This window comes from Cryptomeria japonica, chromosome 1, assembly GCF_030272615.1.
Source record: "Cryptomeria japonica chromosome 1, Sugi_1.0, whole genome shotgun sequence".
NCBI classification, from domain to species: domain Eukaryota; kingdom Viridiplantae; phylum Streptophyta; class Pinopsida; order Cupressales; family Cupressaceae; genus Cryptomeria; species Cryptomeria japonica.
This window is the reverse complement of record NC_081405.1, coordinates 634,715,089-634,734,390: the sequence shown is the minus strand read 5'-3', so window position 1 is coordinate 634,734,390 and position 19,302 is coordinate 634,715,089. Positions and strand designations below refer to the sequence as shown.

The window sequence follows — 19,302 nt, the reverse complement described above, 5'->3', positions numbered from 1 at the left end:
AACATTTATAGTTGGTTGTGAATCATCCTTCTTTGGCACATGGAGTTATATCATTCTTGTTGGGAGAGATTATCAACAAGTTATTCAAGGTTTTAAGAGCAGATTGCAAGTTATTTCATCCACTGCTACAGTGCTGTGAACAGTGCACATGAACAGTAACTCGTGAATAGTGAAACGCTACAGTGATACGTGAATAGTAAAATCGCTACAGTATATTGCATCTTAGTTGAGTCTACTCAAGGGTTCTTCAAGGGTTTTAATTGCTGCTCATTTCCAGATTAGTTGCTGCTGTCATGACATTGGAATTTGGGCAGAATTTATAATTGTTGGAGGTCGTACTATAGCAGCAGCAGCCACACATGTTGCTTCACAATTTACATGGTATTTGAGTTGCTACATTACCCACAACGTAGGCGCTTCATTGGATCAGGTTCTCTTGCATTTAATTTCAGTATTTAATAGACATTCGAAGTTGGTTGTATGCTGCCATTGTACTCAGACCTGGGTATTTTGTTTCATATCATATTCAGCTGTCAGCCAAGAGTCTTGGCCCTTTCATATCTGTGGTAATTGGGACATCAATAAAAAGGAGTTGCATATGATATATTTGTATTATTTATTTCAGTTTGCAAGATAACTGTTTGTCTTAATGTCCCTAGCTGAAAGTCAACATTTTGTAATAGGAATTGCATGGCAAATGTTCGATAAAATGCTTATGGCTGTAGCTCTCATTTCCATACTCTAGTTTGCAGCATATGTTATTTGCACTTTCTTTATTCCTTGGTGAAACATCATTGAAAACTCATGCAAAACCCAAACACTGAAAACATTGAAAAATCAAACAAAGGCAGAAAATTGTGGTTGGTTAGAGTCCACCAGGTGTGGGTTCTTACATTGAGGGAGCAAAGAAAGAAGATTGCAAGATCCATATCATCAAACAAATTCAAGAGGAAGACTTCACCAACAAGCACTAGGATACCAAGGAGGCTAGGATCGAGGTTAAATGGTCAACAAGAACTATATTTTGAGGGTCTCAACATCATGAAGGACAATACCAAGACCTCTCATTGAGGTGAAAAGCTTCAAGGTGAAAGATTCAGTGGAGCAAGGCAAGCTGGACAACCAAGATCGATTTTCTCAAGATGATGCAATTTGGAAATATGATCATCATCACATCACACTGGGCTTGGAGATGTTAGAGTATCAAGAGATATTGCCCAAGGTATCAACACTCCTTCATGATGAAGTATCAAGTCTACAATGCAAGTTGAAGTGGCATCCTAGTCATCTTTCAACCAATCAAAGGGTTCCAAGTTAAAATGACCAAGTCCAATGAACCTGACTCATCCTATGGAGGCACAAAGTTCGAGATACCTGTTGTGCGATGTACGCCACACCCTGTTTGAGACAAGGGACCCCATGTTTGCCAGCCCGTGTAGAGAAAGGAGTAGAAGGCTCACGCAGTGAGAGGTTGAAATATATATCAAAACGCGGGTATTTCGTTGAATGAAATTATTCCCAACCTTTCATACGCCTTCCAACTTTTGATAGAGGCCCCGAGCAAGATATTCATGCACAAAATACTTAGGGCAAATACGCAAAGGGTGAGGTCGCGACTCTACAAATGTGGGTGTTGCCTGGTTATCGAGCCTTCAAAGGCCGAAAATTGTCCCCAAATTTGCCGAAAATAACCCTTGACTCCTTTAGTCGCCAATAACCTGAAAATGCATAGTGATCATGTGTGAAATCCCCAAGGCGTCAAAACGCAAAGGGAAAAATCGCGATTTTTTTTTCTCACATTCGCGGACAGAAATCCCCTTCACAAATGCCGAACAAAGGCCGAATCCATCCGGGATAAGGTTTGATGGATATCACGCATAATATGAGTCCCAAACTTGGCATTTTTAAGTCTGATGAAATTTGCTTATTTCATTTTTCGCCCCAAAGGCCGAAAATTTGTCAAGAATCAAGCCTCTAATCACCGAAAAATTCCTGAAGTGACCATCGTGTAATACGAAAGCTGGGTCAAAGCCAAAAAAATATCAAAGTAAAACAAATTTGGGTTTGTGAAAGGCCAATACAAGAGAAAAGCTCGGGTATTTAAAGGCCAAAATCACTTTGCTATTATGCCCTCCAAATCGGGCGAAAAAATACCGAACTTTTACCCATTGAGATAAGTATAAAACAAAAGAAAGGGGGGAATCGATAAAGTATGAAAAGAGGAAGAGCACTTTGGTGAACTTCACAATTATTTTTTGAAATGCTGGCATTTCCCCTTCAAAGCGTGAAAGGTGAGCCAAGTAAAATAAATTGTTCAATGGCTAAGTAGCAAGTTAAAAGATAAAGAGGAAAAGCGTTTTAAAACGCAAGGGCTCATGTTTACAGTTTACCTCACAAAGCCGAGTTCCCCCCTTTTTTCGAATCGGCTAAGAAAAAGAAGAAAAGAGGGAGTCGACTTTTCACAATTTCTCTAAAAAGCCGAAATTTTCCCTTAGTGACCAAGTAATGAAGTGATGAGTAAAGTTTAAGTAGGGCGTGAAAAGTGAAATTGCAAGGAGATGTTTTCTAAAGTTAAATTCGCTCATTCTCCCTTAGTTCCCAAACAAGTGAAAAGATGAAATGAAGAAATGGTGGGGCGAAAAAGAAAATAAAAGGGTGTTCAAATTCGCAATTTGGCTTGCAAAGCCGAGTTTCTTCAACAAAGGGCTAAAAGGCATTTAAAAAGTTGCTAAGTGTCTTTCGCATTTTGCCTCTCAAAGCCTAACTTTTCCCTTTAAGTGGCGTGATTTTAAATCAAAAAGTAAAATGAGGGAAAAGGGATTCAAATTGTTTCAAAAGAAAACATCTTTCATTTTCGAAGCCCAGCATTGCCTTCAAAACATTTAATATTTATCAAAATTGCTTTAATTTTTCAAGGTGATTGATTCAATTTGAATTCATTTTTGTAGATCGATGCCACTGCAAGGAATCACGATGAAAAACTTAAAGCCCAAGTTGAAGACATGATCACAATCAAAGCACGGAGATACGCGTCACCACCGGACAACAAGTTGAAATCCCCCAGCAAGATTGAAGACAGTTGCAACACTCAGAATGTTGCAGGCACGCACACTCAGAAATTAGACAGCAAAAAATTCCAAAAAGTGGTTTTTCTTATAAAAACTGAACTATTTTAATGTAAACAACTACGTGTGGGTCCCCATTAATGCATTTAAAACAAGGGGACACAGGTCAGTTATGCCTCAACTACCTAATTGACCGATTTAATGTCAAATAGTTGTCGGTAGCTGAGGAGGTGGTTGGGAGGACAACTGAAAATTACTAGGTATGGGTTAAAGCTGCCAGACTTCTAGAGGGCCAATCAGAGCCATTGGATCGATTCAATCCTAGCCATTAATCTGAAATGTAAAATCTATAAAAGGCAGTACCTGTCTTTTGTAAAAGGTTAGATTTTAGTGGTTAGAATTTGTTAGGTTTTTAGGAGTTAGAGTTCAATGGTTTTAATAGCAAAGTGTGAGGGTATTTAATGAGGTTTCTGGTTCATACCATTGGGGGCCTGCTGATTGCAAGTCACCGTGTATGGTTAGTCTGAACCCAAAACTATGCTTAGTTCAACTGTGGGTATTTGTCTCAGGCTACGCCAGAATTGGGTGCCTGGATGAATCCCCATAGTCTGAAAATCAATTTATCCTTTGGAGCTTGCGCTGTTCTTGTTGATTTGTGAGGGTGTGTCTGGCGAAACAAGGATTAGTTATTTGAAATCTGTCTACTCGCAGCACCAGCCATTACCACCACTGTACTTAGGTTTCCTAAACCCTTCCTTTTGCGTTTATTTTTCCGCAATCCGAGAATCGCAACATCGTTGGATACAGGCCAGCTTGTTGTGAACGTAAGCCACCTTGTGTTACCAGCAAAACACATCAAACCGTTGAGTTATCCTGCAGTCAAGACCTGACATTTGGAACCTTGAGGTTGTCCCCATTGATAATTTAAAATAGCATTAGGTATTTCCTTATTCAAGAGAGGATAGGATACTTAGCATTCTATTCTGCATTGACAAGAGAGAGTTGTTGGACATATGTCCAATCTAACTGTAATCTTCTCATTGGCTGGAGTGGATTAGTTGTAACAAACCCTAATTAGGGTTTTATTGTAAGAACTCGGTCGTTGATTGTGTATCACTATGAGCCATTGGAATGTAGTGTCCTCTATATAAGGCTTGAATATCTCATTGTAAAGGTTAATAGTAGATAGTTAGAAATTAAAAGTAGAGTAGAGTAGGAGAAAAGGAGATTGTCGCCAAGACTTGTAATAAAATAGTTTCTTCATTGAAGTTATTGTGAATTTGGTGTGCTATTTCAACTTGTCACATGGTCGCTATTTCTCATAGCGAAGATCTTAATTAGATGAATGGAAGACATTATTGCTGATGAATGGTGAACCTATGTTCATAGCACTTGGAGTTTGTTGATTGCAAATTGCAGTGCGTGGTCAAAGTGAACTTGATTAAAAGCTTAACTTCAATCATTGTATGCTCATTGTCCATAATGTTGGTGTGCATGTGTGATATGAAAATCATCTGCTTATACTTAGGAGATTGCACCTTCTTTGTGTAGTTGTTCCCACATGGCGAAGCAAAGCTTGGTTTGGTTGCACCAAGTCAACAATCATTTCTTGCATTCTTAGGATTAGCATAGGATCTCTAAACCCTTGTCTCTTTTATCTGTATGTTTCAAGTAAGTTAAGTTAGAGTCCATGTTCCAACAGAGTTCAAGCAAAACTTAAGTCCCCCTTGTGATTCCAACAAAATTACATCATATCACTTAGTCTATCTACAATATTTAAGTCAAAAAGTTCGCATTGTAAACCTTGGAGTTGCTTTGATTGATCACATTGTTTAGCATTCAAAGTTTCTTTGTTTAAGAGAGGATAGAATACCTTGGTATTTTATTGTGTTCGAGGTGCATAAAAAGCACATCAACACAACCTTAAAGAGATTTTAAACCTTTTGGTGCCAAAACTCAAGACCTATAGCAACTTAGAATAGACTTGTACCATATTTATAGGTATATTTGTGGTCTTAGAGTAAAATATTACGTGATGTGTAGGCAACCTATAATTGCATTTTAAGCATGCATGTTTAACATTAAATGTCTACTAGATAAACAACCAAAACCTAGAAACAAACATGTTTTCGTGATGCAAAATTGTTTGTGGACTGAAATGATCCATATGAAAAGTCAATAGCATTCTTCCAAACCATGTGTTCCAAAAAAGTTAGCTTTGATACTACCTATCATGTATCTATCAAGAACATATACGATAAAAATATATAATATCTACATAATGGATGTAGAATAGGAATATGATAGTAGATATGTCTACGAGGAATAGGGTGACAAGCTAATTTATATAAGGGGTGTATTTGATATCATGCATCTCATCAAGGTGATAGGTCATATCTCTTAGTAGCGACCATCAAAACTTAAACAAGATTAATTAGGTTTATAACACTTTCCAACACATGATAACATGCTCTATACATAATTGATATTAGTTAAGAATAGTTACTATAAAGCACTACAACTTATTACCTTATACATACCTTTTTATTCATTTTTAGATATTTCTAACAAGTATTGCACTGGTCAAAACGTTGTTAGCTAGGTTTTGATAATTATTTATTTCCTATTTTTCAGTGAGGTGTATTTCTCAATTGTTTTCATTGTTTCATTTGAAATGTAGTATGCTAGTAACCTTTGTGTTTCCTTGTCTTGATGTAGGTAGCACCATTTGGAGGTGTCAAGGAGTCGGGTGTTGGGCGCGAGGGTTCGAAATATGGCATAGATGAGTATTTAGAGGTCTGTTATTTACTTGTGCACTGTATAAGATTTGTATTAAAATGATCATTTAACGAATTTAAATAATCTAAAAGTGCCAAGAATTTTTCTTTGTTTTTGGTATTTTTCAATCTATAAAAATTTATACCTTACCATATTGGTTTTCTAATGTGTTAGTAATGTGTATGTTTCTATTATATCAAATAAGATTTGTAATAAAATGACCATTTAATGTATTTAAATATAATAAAGGTGCCAAAACAAATTCTCTGTTTTTTAGTATTTTTCAATGTGTAAAATTTTATACCTTACCATCTAATGTGTTAGTAATGTGTTTGTTTCTATTATATGAAAAAAATTGTCCACCTGTCCTTGATGTGTTGTTTTGGAAGGTCATTATATGTGCAAAATGCTATTTCTTGATCAAAGTTTGTAGATCTGTTGAAGAGCTGTGACTTGCTGGTAAAATATGATAGATTTTAATATTCGTGACTTAAAGATTGATAACCTACACAAGAATGATCATAATGGTGAGTCCAAATGGATCTTGTGCTGGCGTGCAAATGTGAACAAGTACTGGTCAGTTTTGCAACTAATTAAAAAACAAGGCTTGTGGGCATTGAAAGCAATTCACTGCATTTGTGTGTTTTTGGACCTCATATACTGTTGGGAAAAAGCATTGATGAAACTCGAAGTAACCTTTAATCTCCTTCTTGATGGTGAATATAATGATGAGGAAAAGCCACCAAACTGCCACTACTACAGTGGCTTAAGTTTTCTTCTCCAAACATCAAATACAATGAATTAGTGAGTATTTTGATTTGAGTGAGATGGATGATGTTGATTCCAATTAATACAATTGATTCCATTTGTAATGGTAATTTTAAAAATTAAGTACAATGTGCTGTATTAAAAAGCTATATTTTTAACTTTTCCATGCACCAAATGTAGCAGGCTATCATGTCCTGAAAAAGGGGGTATCCCCTCGAAGTCCCTAACTCTCATGTATGAATTTATTTAATTTCCATTCTAAAGATACAAACAAACAAAAAGAAAATTATGGCACAAATCCAAAGAAATTTCCAAGGGGATGGTGCTGAAAAACATGAGAAAATTGTTCTTCTTGATTAGTGGGATAGAGTTTATGTTGCCAAAAATGAGGAATGGGAAATATGATTACGACTTTTTACATATATCAATGGTATTTTATGGAACTGTTTTGAAACAAGCAAAAATTGGCATGAGGAGCATCTATAACGTCTGAGATAGAATAGTCTAGGAAATCATTTTTCTCTCATCATTTAAAGGCATTCCAAACTTTAATCGTCTTGTCTAGTCTCTCACCTATTTGGACAAAGCTCTCAAAGACAACCTTGATAATGGTGAAGAATTATGAGCAAATATAACAGAAAATGATACTATATTTTCTCTTGCATATTTGTTAGTCATATTACATATTTATCGTAGTTTCTGTAATGGGCACCCCCTGTTCGGTACTAAATTTATGTCCTTTTTACTTAGTGTAATTTTGTCAAACAGTTGGCGTGCAAGCTGACTACTGGATTTTTTTGGTTCTTGTTTTGCTATAGGATAAATTTGGTAAACTGATATTTATTGTAAAGCTTTCAAAGTTTATTCAATATAAAAATAACCAGACATATCAAATGCCAAAACAAGAGGATTAATGCTGATGGTATTTATTTAATTCCACTCCAAGCATACAAATCAGATTTGAAGAATATTACAGACCATAAGATAATAAACAAGTTCAAACCTGGACTCCACAAGTATAGAACCTGCTGAAAACACTGTTCACGCACTGTAGCTGCACTATTCACGGCACTGTAGCATTTTTACTATTCACGCGGTAGCAAAACACTGTTCACGCGGTACTGTAGCAAAACACTATTCACGCGGCACTGTAGCAAAAACACTATTCACGCGGTACTGTAGCAAAAACACTATTCATGCGGTACTGTAGCAAAAACACTATTTTCAAATCTGCACTTTCAAACCCCTGTAAAAACGTCATGCGAGAGCACCAAATGAAGCCCAATGTGTTTCCTGAATGAAAACACCATTAATCCTCCTGACTGTGTCTTTCAACAGCGAAGAGAATGCTAGCAAAGAGGGATTCCGTCCTCCAAGCCCAATAATCAGATCTCTACGAAATCCAACAGCATAACATTAATTCATCCCAGCATATCCCAAAAGAGAGCTCTCAACCTCCATTTATATCTTCTTCCTGGATGCAAACACTTCATTTCCTCAATGTGGGATAATACATTTTAGAATAAAATATTATTTCCCACAATGTACACATTAAAGGGAACTTTTAATATTTTTAACATTACTTTATATTCCCAACCTTATAATATAACGATAAAGTTAAATATTTAATTTAACTTTACACTTTATCGTTAAATATTAAAACCTTGTTGATAATCCCTTTAAATCATTGTCGCCTTCAAATATTTTCTACTGATAATTATGCCAACCAGGGAAACACTAAAAATTCCAAGTCACTGCTTGGAGACTAACTTACTATAAATAGTAAGTGTCTAGAAACCCTGTCAAAGCAGCACCGATTGGCCTGAAACTGAAAACACCTAGGCCAAAACACCTCAGGATCCCACCAATGTCCTTGTTAGCCTTCGGGATCGTGTCAGAATAGGCTAACGACACCCCATATCATGTTGCGCTAAAAAGGGGACATTACAGTCCGCCCCCCTTGAAATTGCTTGTCCTCAAGCAAATTCAGTCCTGAATGTTGCAATACCTGTTCATTCTCCCATGTAGCATCCTCATCTGGCAGGTCTCTCCATTTCACCAAGTATTCCTTAACGATTCTGTTCCTGAGTGTCCTTTCCCTGACATCCAGAATAGCTTCGGGTACTAACACAAGCTTCCCCTCCTCATCCAAGGGGGTAAATCTGCAGAAGGCACTACACTTTGACCAATGGCTTTCTTAAGCCTAGACACATGAAACACATTGTGCACCCAACTGCCCTCTGGAAGCTCAAGCTCATAGGCGACTTCGCCCACTTTGCGAATCACCCTGTAGGGACCATAAAATGTAGGCTTCAATTTTTCAGCTCCGCTCTTCTTGAGTGATGACTGTCTATATGGTTGTAGCTTCAAGTAAACCATATCCCCTACCTCGAAACTGCGCTCTATTCGGTGCTGATCAGCATACAATTTCTGTTGATTCTGGGCCTGCTGTATATTCTCCTTGAGCACTTTCAGGATGTCCTGACTATCCTGCAATAAGTTTTTGGCTTTGGGCACTCTGCTGTCCCCCAAAACTAAATCCATGAAGCTAGGTGCGTCATAACCATAGAGTGCCATGAAAGGAGTCATCCTGATGGACATATGATAAGTGGTGTTATAACAATACTCTCCCATATGCAACCATCTGACCCAAGCCTTTTGTTGTGCAGTTACATAGTTCCTCAAATATCCCTCCACCCATTTATTCACAATCTCTGTTTGCCCATCTGTCTGCGGATGATAACTAGTACTAGGTGTAAGATCTGTACCACACAACCTAAACAACTCCTGCCAAAAAACACTCATAAACTTACAATCCCGATCACTGACAATGAATCTGGGCAACCCATGTAACCTGAATATCTCTCTAAAGAAAAGATCTGCCACCTGTGCTGCTGTGTAAATGGACGGAATAGCAAAGAAGTGAGCGAACTTCGTCAAGCGGTCCACCACCACATAGATGCAGTCCCTTCCCTGCACTCGTGGTAAACCAGTGATGAAGTCCATCGAAATACTTTCCCATTTCCTATCTGGAATGGGCAAGGGCTGTAATAAACCTACAGGAAATGTGTGCTCTCCCTTATTCTGTTGACAAACCGCACACTCCCTGACATACCTCTGAACATCATCCTTGAGCCCTCTCCATGTGAACCGCTCTCGGATCTGCCTGTAGGTCTTGAAGATCCCCGGATGCCCAGCTGTGGGTGCATCATGAAATGCCTTAAGTATCACCTCTCTCAAATGTGATGACGGAATCAAATAAACCCTGTCCTGAACTCTGATCAATCCATCTATCACCTCATAGTGATCATCCTGTATAGTACCTGAAATCAATCCAGAAGCCCAAGCATCTCCGACATACTCTGCTATAATCTGATCTCTCCAATCTCCTGAAATCTCTTCCAGGGCACATAAGTGAGGTCTCCGAGATAAGGCATCAGCCACCACGTTTTTCTTACCTTTGACAAACTCTATGTCAAAGTCATAAGCCTGCAATTTAGTAACCCATTTCTGTTGTCGGTCATTAAGATCGCGCTGGTTCATGAAATATTTAATACTGTTGTGATCAGTTTTGATCACAAAACGCCCACCTACCAAATATGATCGGAATTTGGCCAATGCATGCATTATGGCCAACATCTCCCTGTCATAGATAGAATAGCTCCTCTCAACACCTCGGAGCTTCCTACTCTCGAATGCAATGGGATGTTTCTCCTGCATCAATACTGCCCCTATCCCATCACCTGAAGCATCACACTGAAGTTCAAATGGCTTCGTGAAATCTGGTAGAGCTAAAACCGGACAAGATGACATCACTTGTTTGAAGTGGTCAAAACATCGTTGCGCTGCTTCTGTCCATACGAAGGCTCCCTTTTTAGTGAGGTCTGTCAAAGGTGCTGCCGTCTGTGAAAACCCCTTAACAAACCTCCTGTAAAACCCGCATAAACCAAAGAACCCCTTAAGCTGTGTGAGGTTCGTGGGAGTAGGCCAATCTACTATAGCTCTAATCTTTTCAGGGTCTACTCGAACTCCATCTGCACTAATAATATGCCCAAGGTATAGTAATTCTGCCATACCAAACTCACACTTAGACTCCTTGGCATATAAAGACTCTCTCTAAGATAGATAATACCTCCTCCAGATGCTGTGAATGTTCCTCCCAGGTCTTACTGAAGACCAAGATGTCATCAAAGAAGATCAAAACAAATCTCCTCAACTGCTCCCTGAATACCTGGTTCATACAACTCTGAAATGTAGCGGGTGCATTGGTTAGTCCAAATGGCATAACCATAAACTCAAAGTGGCCATAGTGGCATCGGAAGGCTGTTTTCTCAATGTCCTCTGCTCTCATCCTGATCTGATGGTATCTGGATCGCAAATCAATTTTGGTGAAGAAACATGCCCCATGCAACTCATCAATCAGCTCATCAATCCTAGGAATGGGATACCTGTTTTTTATTGTTTTCTTATTCAATGCCCTATAATCGATGCACATGCGCATTGTCCCATCCTTCTTCTTTACCAGAACTACAGCTGAAGCAAAGGGGCTTTTGCTAGGCCTGATGTGCCTCATTTCCAACAATTCCTTAATTGCCTTCTCTATCTCATCTTTATGTTTCTTAGGATGACGATAGGGAGTGATCATCACTGGTTTGGCTCCCTCCTCGAGCTCAATAACATGCTCTGCACCCCTGTCAGGAGGAACCCCATGAGGGATATCACTGAATACCTTGGCATGTCTGTCAAGAATCTCCTGTATATCTGATGGATGACTCTTCACTCGAGGCTCTGGTGAAGTTGGCATAACTAAGCACTCTGTTGCCCACTCTATGTCATTATGTCGAAAAAGTTTCTCCATTCTCCTCAAAGAGACTACCCTGCAACTCCCATCTGAAAGTCCCCTGAGTACAACAGTCCTACCCTCATGCTGAAACCTCATTTCCAACTTCGCTAGGTTGAAAGTGAACTCAACCAGCGATGCCATCCATGTCATACCGAGGATGACGTCGTAATCTCCCATGTCCACAACATAGAAATCATCCTCCAACTCATAGCCATCTCCAAATCTAATGTGAAGATTTGAAACCTTCTGAGTACATAATAGCTTTTGGCCATTAGCCACCATGACTCTAAAACCATCATGCTCCTCTGTCTGTAAACCTCTCCTGGCTACCAACTGTGTATCTATAAAGTTATGTGTAGCCCCAGTGTCAATGAGAGATATCACTTTCTGCCCCTGGATAGTACCCCTGACCTTAAACGTGATTGCCTTTTGGGCCCCTGTCAAGCGTGCCAACGATCTATCATCCTTAGGAATGCTGCTCTCCTCTATCGTGTTACCCTCATCTGAATCGGAGTGCTGATCCTCCCCCTCTGACTCTGACTCCTCTGCTGAAAAATACTCCATTTGATTTGCCTTAGCCTTGAGAGGGCATTTATGAGATAAGTCCCAAGGCTCTCTACACTGGAAGCATAGTTTTTTCTTTCGTAGTTCATTCAAGGTTTCACTGTCTAGTCCTTTTGATCCTTCTTTGGGTTTGTTATACTCTTTCTGAAATGGTTTTTTGTCTTTGTCCTTGCGGTAGGGAGAATCTGTTGAATGGTATTTTCCTTTGTATACCGAAGGGGCTAAATCTCGTGCCTTTTTAGTTGCTTCTGCTAAGGTGAGTGGATCATGTCCCTTCACCCAACCACGTAACGGATCAGCAAGCCCATCACAAAATAACACCACCAATCTCCTAGGAGAGATATCAGTAACAAGTATAGACAAACGCTGAAACTCGGCGATGTAAGCATCCACTGAACCTGACTGTTTTAACTGTTCTAGCTCCTTGAAATGTAACTCGGGATCCCTAGTGTCAAATCTCTCGATCAATCTTTCTGTGAATTCCTCATAGGATGTAATCTGATTATGCCCCAGAGTCACCATGCCATGATGCCACCATTCATGCGCAACGCCGTCCAAATGCATAGCCGCATACTTGATAGCCTCATCCTCAGGCATAGGATTTAGCTGCAAGTATGTATCTATCTTCTGCACCCAAGCTCGTGCAGTCATCTTCCCTGAAGCATCATAATAAGGCAAGGAAAGTTTTCCAACTTTCTTTCTTAGCTCAAAATTCTGATTCCTCCCTCCTGCTCTAGGCATATGTCTCATCCTCAAGTCCATATAATCTCTGAGGGAAATATCTGCCTGAAACTCGGGTCCACTGGCCTCCCAGTCCCTCCTGAACTGACCCTGTAACTCAGTAATCTGCGGTTCATTCACTGGTTGAACCGGATCCCTAGGTGGGAAGGTGGGTAGAAGAGGTCTCGAGCTCGCTGTTCGAGCTGGGCGTGCAACGTGTCTAAAGTTATCCGCCTCATTCCCATTGTTGCCATGTCCATTATTACCATTAATATTATTCTCAGGGCCATTGTTGTTGCCACGGCCTCCATTATTATCATCTTCCCTATTGTTATCGTTTCCCCCATTGTTATTGTTTCCATTGTTGGCATCACCTGGATTAATATTGATGCCCATCTGTCTAGCCATAAGCTGCAACATCATGTCCATTCGCCTATTCTGCTCCTGCTGCATACGTTGCCCCTGCTCTAACGTACCCAGCAACTGTCTGAACATCACCTCCCCCTGATCTGGAACGATATTCCTCTCATCTCGGTCACCCATACTGCTGTCCTGATCGAAGAATATTTCCTCTATGTCTGTATGACTGGATTCTATGTCCACCTGCACGGATGAACTAGACTGCTCACTCTGACTATCCGGATTTCTATTTTGTCTGGCCCTGGTATTGCGAAAATTATAATGCCCCTGTCGCATGCTCAATCATACATTCTGGACCTGTTTTATTTCTGCAATATGTTTTGGTGAAAGTTTCCCACAAGATGGCAGAATCTTCTGCTCTGATACCACTGTAATGGGCACCCCCTGTTCGGTACTAAATTTATGTCCTTTTTACTTAGTGTAATTTTGTCAAACAGTTGGCGTGCAAGCTGACTACTGGATTTTTTTGGTTCTTGTTTTGCTATAGGATAAATTTGGTAAACTGATATTTATTGTAAAGCTTTCAAATTTTATTCAATATAAAAATAACCAGACATATCAAATGCCAAAACAAGAGGATTAATGCTGATGGTATTTATTTAATTCCACTCCAAGCATACAAATCAGATTTGAAGAATATTACAGACCATAAGATAATAAACAAGTTCAAACCTGGACTCCACAAGTATAGAACCTGCTGAAAACACTGTTCACGCACTGTAGCTGCACTATTCACGGCCCTGTAGCATTTTTACTATTCACGCGGTACTGTAGCAAAACACTGTTCACGCGGTATTGTAGCAAAACACTGTTCACGCGGTACTGTATGTCATAACCCCTCTTTGGACATTAGATTATTGTATACGATAATTAAAACATTTATTAATTAACATTTAATAATATGGGAAAATCGTCTCATTTATGAGACTTCACAATTTTCCTCTAAAGTGAGAGGGTTGTCATAACCCCACATCCTGGTGATGTAATCAATAATAGATTTTGTGATTCTTCATCATAATAATAAATTATCATTCATTATGTAATCAATAATATTAATAGTAATATTAATCATTCATTAATATAAAAATAATATTAATATTATAATAAGATTGTCATGTTGCCCCCTTGATCGTATATATATTGTAAATAAAGAAATTATTATTTACCAACGAATGATTATTTGAAATTTATTAATTTATTAAATATCATTATTTAAATAAAAATAAATTACTATTTTATTATAAACATAATTTATACACTTAATATTGCTAACTGATGTTATACTCCCTTATTAAAGAGCAGCGATAACTCACATATACACAAGCAGTGATTGAAAGACAATGTACAGCAGTTAACAAGTGGCACGATTTTATTATAAAGATTATTGATAAACAGAATCAGATTCTCGTGGAATGGTGGAATCTGTTTGAGTTTTGGCATCATGATTGGACTACGATTTACATCCTGAAGAAGTCAACGATGAAGATATGAAAGAGTGCAGCAAGACTCCACATGGAAGACTCATAAGTCAAGCAGCAATTTGATTAAAACAACTAGCATCGATCTACACCCAGGTGGCAGCAGTAACCAACGATTTTTATCAGAAACGATAGCAAACTAATACGATGATGATCATATTACATTATAGAATGTTAATATATAATTAATATGTTTTGTTAAGGAAACGGGTATGATTAGAAGAAAAACAGTCGCATGCTCTCCAAATGGTGCAATCTTCATTAAGGAATATTTTGTTTTCAAAATACGATTCATTATGACTTGTTAAGACATACTGTGATAACCAAAGGGGCTGACTTTTCAAAATGCTTTCTATAATAAAAACCGATTTGTCTTACTCCTTATAATAATTAAGGTTATGAAGAAATCATATGTTTATGGTCTAATTAAACAAAAGTCACATTCAATGGTTGATTGGATACAACCTTTCTATGAAAGGTTAAGTGAGATATATGTATAAAGGAACCAATCAGAGGTTGATGGGGAAAAAAGGCAGAGAAAATAATTCAGAAAAGAGAGTATATGCTGAGAAGAGAATTATATCAGACTCTTACATGAATATAAGAAGATTATCAGCAGACTCATTAAGTAGAAGATTGTCAAAAGAGGAATACACATGTGAGAATACAGTTTTCAGAATTAAGGAGGATATTAGATATTGTTCCTTTACCCCAGTCGGGAAGAGCTTGAAGGGAATCGAACAGCTCAGAACATGACTGTTATTAAGTGACAGGCAGTATCCTTTTTCCTGGTAGTATGCACGGTGATGTGCTCATTATGATGATTAAGATTTGAAGCCCAATAATGATCGTATGCAGAATTTAATTAATAATATAAATATGGATATTAATATAATGGTTATAAATATAGATAGTGATATAATAATAGATATTAATATAATTATTATAATTATTATAATATCTTTTAGAAACTGTTCTGCAATAATATATAATAATTCATATAACCAATAATTAATAAATATGGAAATAAATTAGAGTAAGGATAATAGATGTAATATCAATAAGATTATATATATATATATATATATATATATGGAAATAGTAATTTGAAAGAACAAGTAAAGCTGAGATTATAAATCAAGTTGGATTATCAATTCAATATTTGAAAGAAGTTTATGTTATCACTGATTTGATCCATGTCAAGGTGGAATTGTCTCCTAATATATTTATTTTGAGTCATAAATATATTCAAATGGATTAATTATGGTTAAAACAGACCTAAACTTAGCTGGGGACATTACACTGTAGCAAAACACTATTCACGCGGCATTGTAGCAAAAACACTATTCACGCGGTACTGTAGCAAAAACACTATTCATGCGGTACTGTAGCAAAAACACTATTTTCAAATCTGCACTTTCAAACCCCTGTAAAACGTCATGCGAGAGCACCAAATGAAGCCCAATGTGTTTCCTGAATGAAAACACCATTAATCCTCCTGACTGTGTCTTTCAACAGCGAAGAGAATGCTAGCAAAGAGGGATTCCGTCCTCCAAGCCCAATAATCAGATCTCTACGAAATCCAACAGCATAACATTAATTCATCCCAGCATATCCCAAAAGAGAGCTCTCAACCTCCATTTATATCTTCTTCCTGGATGCAAACACTTCATTTCCTCAATGTGGGATAATACATTTTAGAATAAAATATTATTTCCCACAATGTACACATTAAAGGGAACTTTTAATATTTTTAACATTACTTTATATTCCCAACCTTATAATATAACGATAAAGTTAAATATTTAATTTAACTTTACACTTTATCGTTAAATATTAAAACCTTGTTGATAATCCCTTTAAATCATTGTCGCCTTCAAATATTTTCTACTGATAATTATGCCAACCAGGGAAACACTAAAAATTCCAAGTCACTGCTTGGAGACTAACTTACTATAAATAGTAAGTGTCTAGAAACCCTGTCAAAGCAGCACCGATTGGCCTGAAACTGAAAACACCTAGGCCAAAACACCTCAGGATCCCACCAATGTCCTTGTTAGACTTCGGGATCGTGTCAGAATAGGCTAACGACACCCCATATCATGTTGCGCTAAAAAGGGGACATTACAGTTTCATCACCTATATTCTAGGAAAACCCCTATAACAACTCCCCTATGTAGACTAAGTTGTTTTAACAACTCAAACAAACATTCCTCAATTAATAATTTTTGTACTTAGAACTATGGGAATGATGTAACATTCCCATTACCCCCTTGTATTACATTATTCTCCAAGTGGGGATACTGTTGATGGCGAAAGCTTGCACTTTCAATCAATACAAAATAGAATGTTGAGCGTATCCTACTCTCTCTTGAATAAGGATATCCCTAGTGCTATTTGGGTTGATCACAGGAGATAACCTCAAGGCTCATGTCATCAAGTCTTGACTTGCTAAAGAAAACTCAGTGTTGCTGTGTTTTGCTGGTAAACATGAAGGGACTTATGCCTGCTGTAAGGATAGACTTTCAAAACATGTTATGCAGGCAGCTTTACGACTTCATAGGCCTTACATCCACCAAATATTCAATGTTCATGATGCTATGTTAGATACTTTATAACAGATTTTGAAAATAAATAGCAAAAGGGTTAAAGAGATTAATATATCCTAGATGAAACAACTTTCAAGTTTGTAGATAGAGTCTTTAGGAAACAAGCCTTGCTTTGCTAGTTTTTGACACAACTCAACAAAGGCTGGTGCAATATTCAAGGGATTAAAAAAGATTTTCAAATCTCTACAATGCATACATTGAATTCCAAAGATACATAGCATTTCCAATACAACATCCAGCAATCGAACTAAGATTCATAAATGTTCAGCCTAACCATGCACAAGAAATAACACTCAACTAATTCCTAATGGTATGAACAAAAGATTCTATTAGATACTAACTCAAGAAAACCATTCCATATTAACATGCATAAACAAAAATAAATAAATGGGAAGAAGGAGAACCATGCACTCACATGAAATTCATACATAGACTATTCTGCAAACAATCTCTATACTAATTTTGGCTGAGTTTCAGCAACAATCCTTAAGCTTCTTACAAAAATGGGAGAGAGCAAGCTCCCTTTTATAGATTTTGAAAATGGGATGAATGGCCAGGATTTAATCCATTAAATGGCCCAAATTCATCCCCAAAAACATCCCCCATACCTAGTAAAGGATACATTTCACATCCCAGCTGATTCTACAACTACCAACAATTAATTCACTTCAAAAAGTGAACTGCGTGGAGCTCAAGATAGAAAAAGGTGATTTTCTTGTTGAGGAAATAACTATGTTTGGACATCGTGTTTTATCTCTATTTTTGCCCAAAATAGATATTTCTTTTACAATGTAAAATCTTTATCACCATCCAAATAGTTTTTCCAAATATCTCAGTCCACTGCCCGCTCTGCCTATATATATTTCTAGATTTTTCACTAGACTGCCATGAGCTCCTGATTAGAGGGTACAATAATGTTATTGAACTAGAATTTATTGGCCTCAATTTTGTTATCCACCTTCATGAGTTCTCTGTTCCAATCTAGCTTGTTCGATTCATATGTTCTCATTGCTGTGCGCAGTCTATTGGTAGTTTCCATTTTGGTCATAGAGAATGGGCCCTTGTCATCTTAGAGCTCAAATTTTCATTGTCCATTTGTCGGTTCTTATCACCAATCATCTTCTCTAGGAGTAAGGATCAACTCTCCTTGACATATTCAATGGCATCCTCACATAATTCCCAGTCGTGATTAATAGTGACAATAACATCCCTCTTGAATGTTAGAGTCTGAAACCACTCCATGATGGTGTTGAATTCATGCAGCTCTATGATATGCCTACTAGTGGGAATCTTAATGAAGGTTCTGACCAAATTGGTCAAAAGAGGAAGTGCCACATTGATTGATTTGGTGATATGATCATAATGGTCCCTGAGATTTTGCATTGACTGAAGATTTCGATCCATCCCTTGTTGTAGCATCATCAATCCCTTGAGCACATCATTTCCTTTTGCAGTTAGTTTCTGGAACCATGTTCTGATTGCCTTGGCACAAGCTCTTATCTTTTCAAAGTCGAATGTTGATCTTTGTGCAAGTATGACATGAGGGACATTCGATTCTTCTTCCTATTGTAATAGCCTGAGCAAGTGAGCGGTGTATTTCTCAGCCTGTTCAACTTGGCTTTATATATCTCTTTCTCCTCAGTTTCCTTCTCCAACCTTCTCAATATTGCCTCGGAGGAGTCCCTAAATTCTTCAAATTCTTGCTCTTTGGTTGCTTTCCCCATTTCTATTGATAAAATTTGGTAATCAGCAGGGGTCGCATCTTCAGCTGATTTGTCTGATGGTGGAACAGCAACATACATGACCCTGTTTTGTTGTGCATCCCTAGTTATCCTTGAGTAGGTTCTAGGCTTCTTCCTCTCCTTGGTTTGAGGTTGTCCTACTCTAGCAAATAAGTCCTCAAGACTTAGGGATGCCCTTACTGCTGTTTTCTTTTCTATTCGAGTTTGCAACCATATAGGAGGTGCAAGCTGGCGGGAAGTGACTACGATTTCCTTCCCCTTCTCTTCAGAAGCTGCAACTGATCCAATTTTCACATCCTCTTGCCCACCTATAGA

At 37.9% G+C, this 19,302-nt stretch overlaps 1 protein-coding gene across 2 annotated transcripts in view; it reads left to right on the top strand.

The window, feature by feature from the left end:
• The window catches only part of LOC131042430 (succinate-semialdehyde dehydrogenase, mitochondrial), a 290,490-nt gene that overhangs the window by 242,777 nt on the left and 28,411 nt on the right, over nt 1–19,302 (top strand). For both annotated transcript variants that reach the window (XR_009105256.2, XM_057975696.2), the window contains exon 19: nt 5,784–5,861. Coding sequence is in view for 1 of the 2 variants with exons in the window: in XM_057975696.2 (XP_057831679.2) it covers nt 5,784–5,861 (78 nt within the window). In the remaining variant the exon portion in view is untranslated. The remainder of the gene's footprint in view (nt 1–5,783; nt 5,862–19,302) is intronic.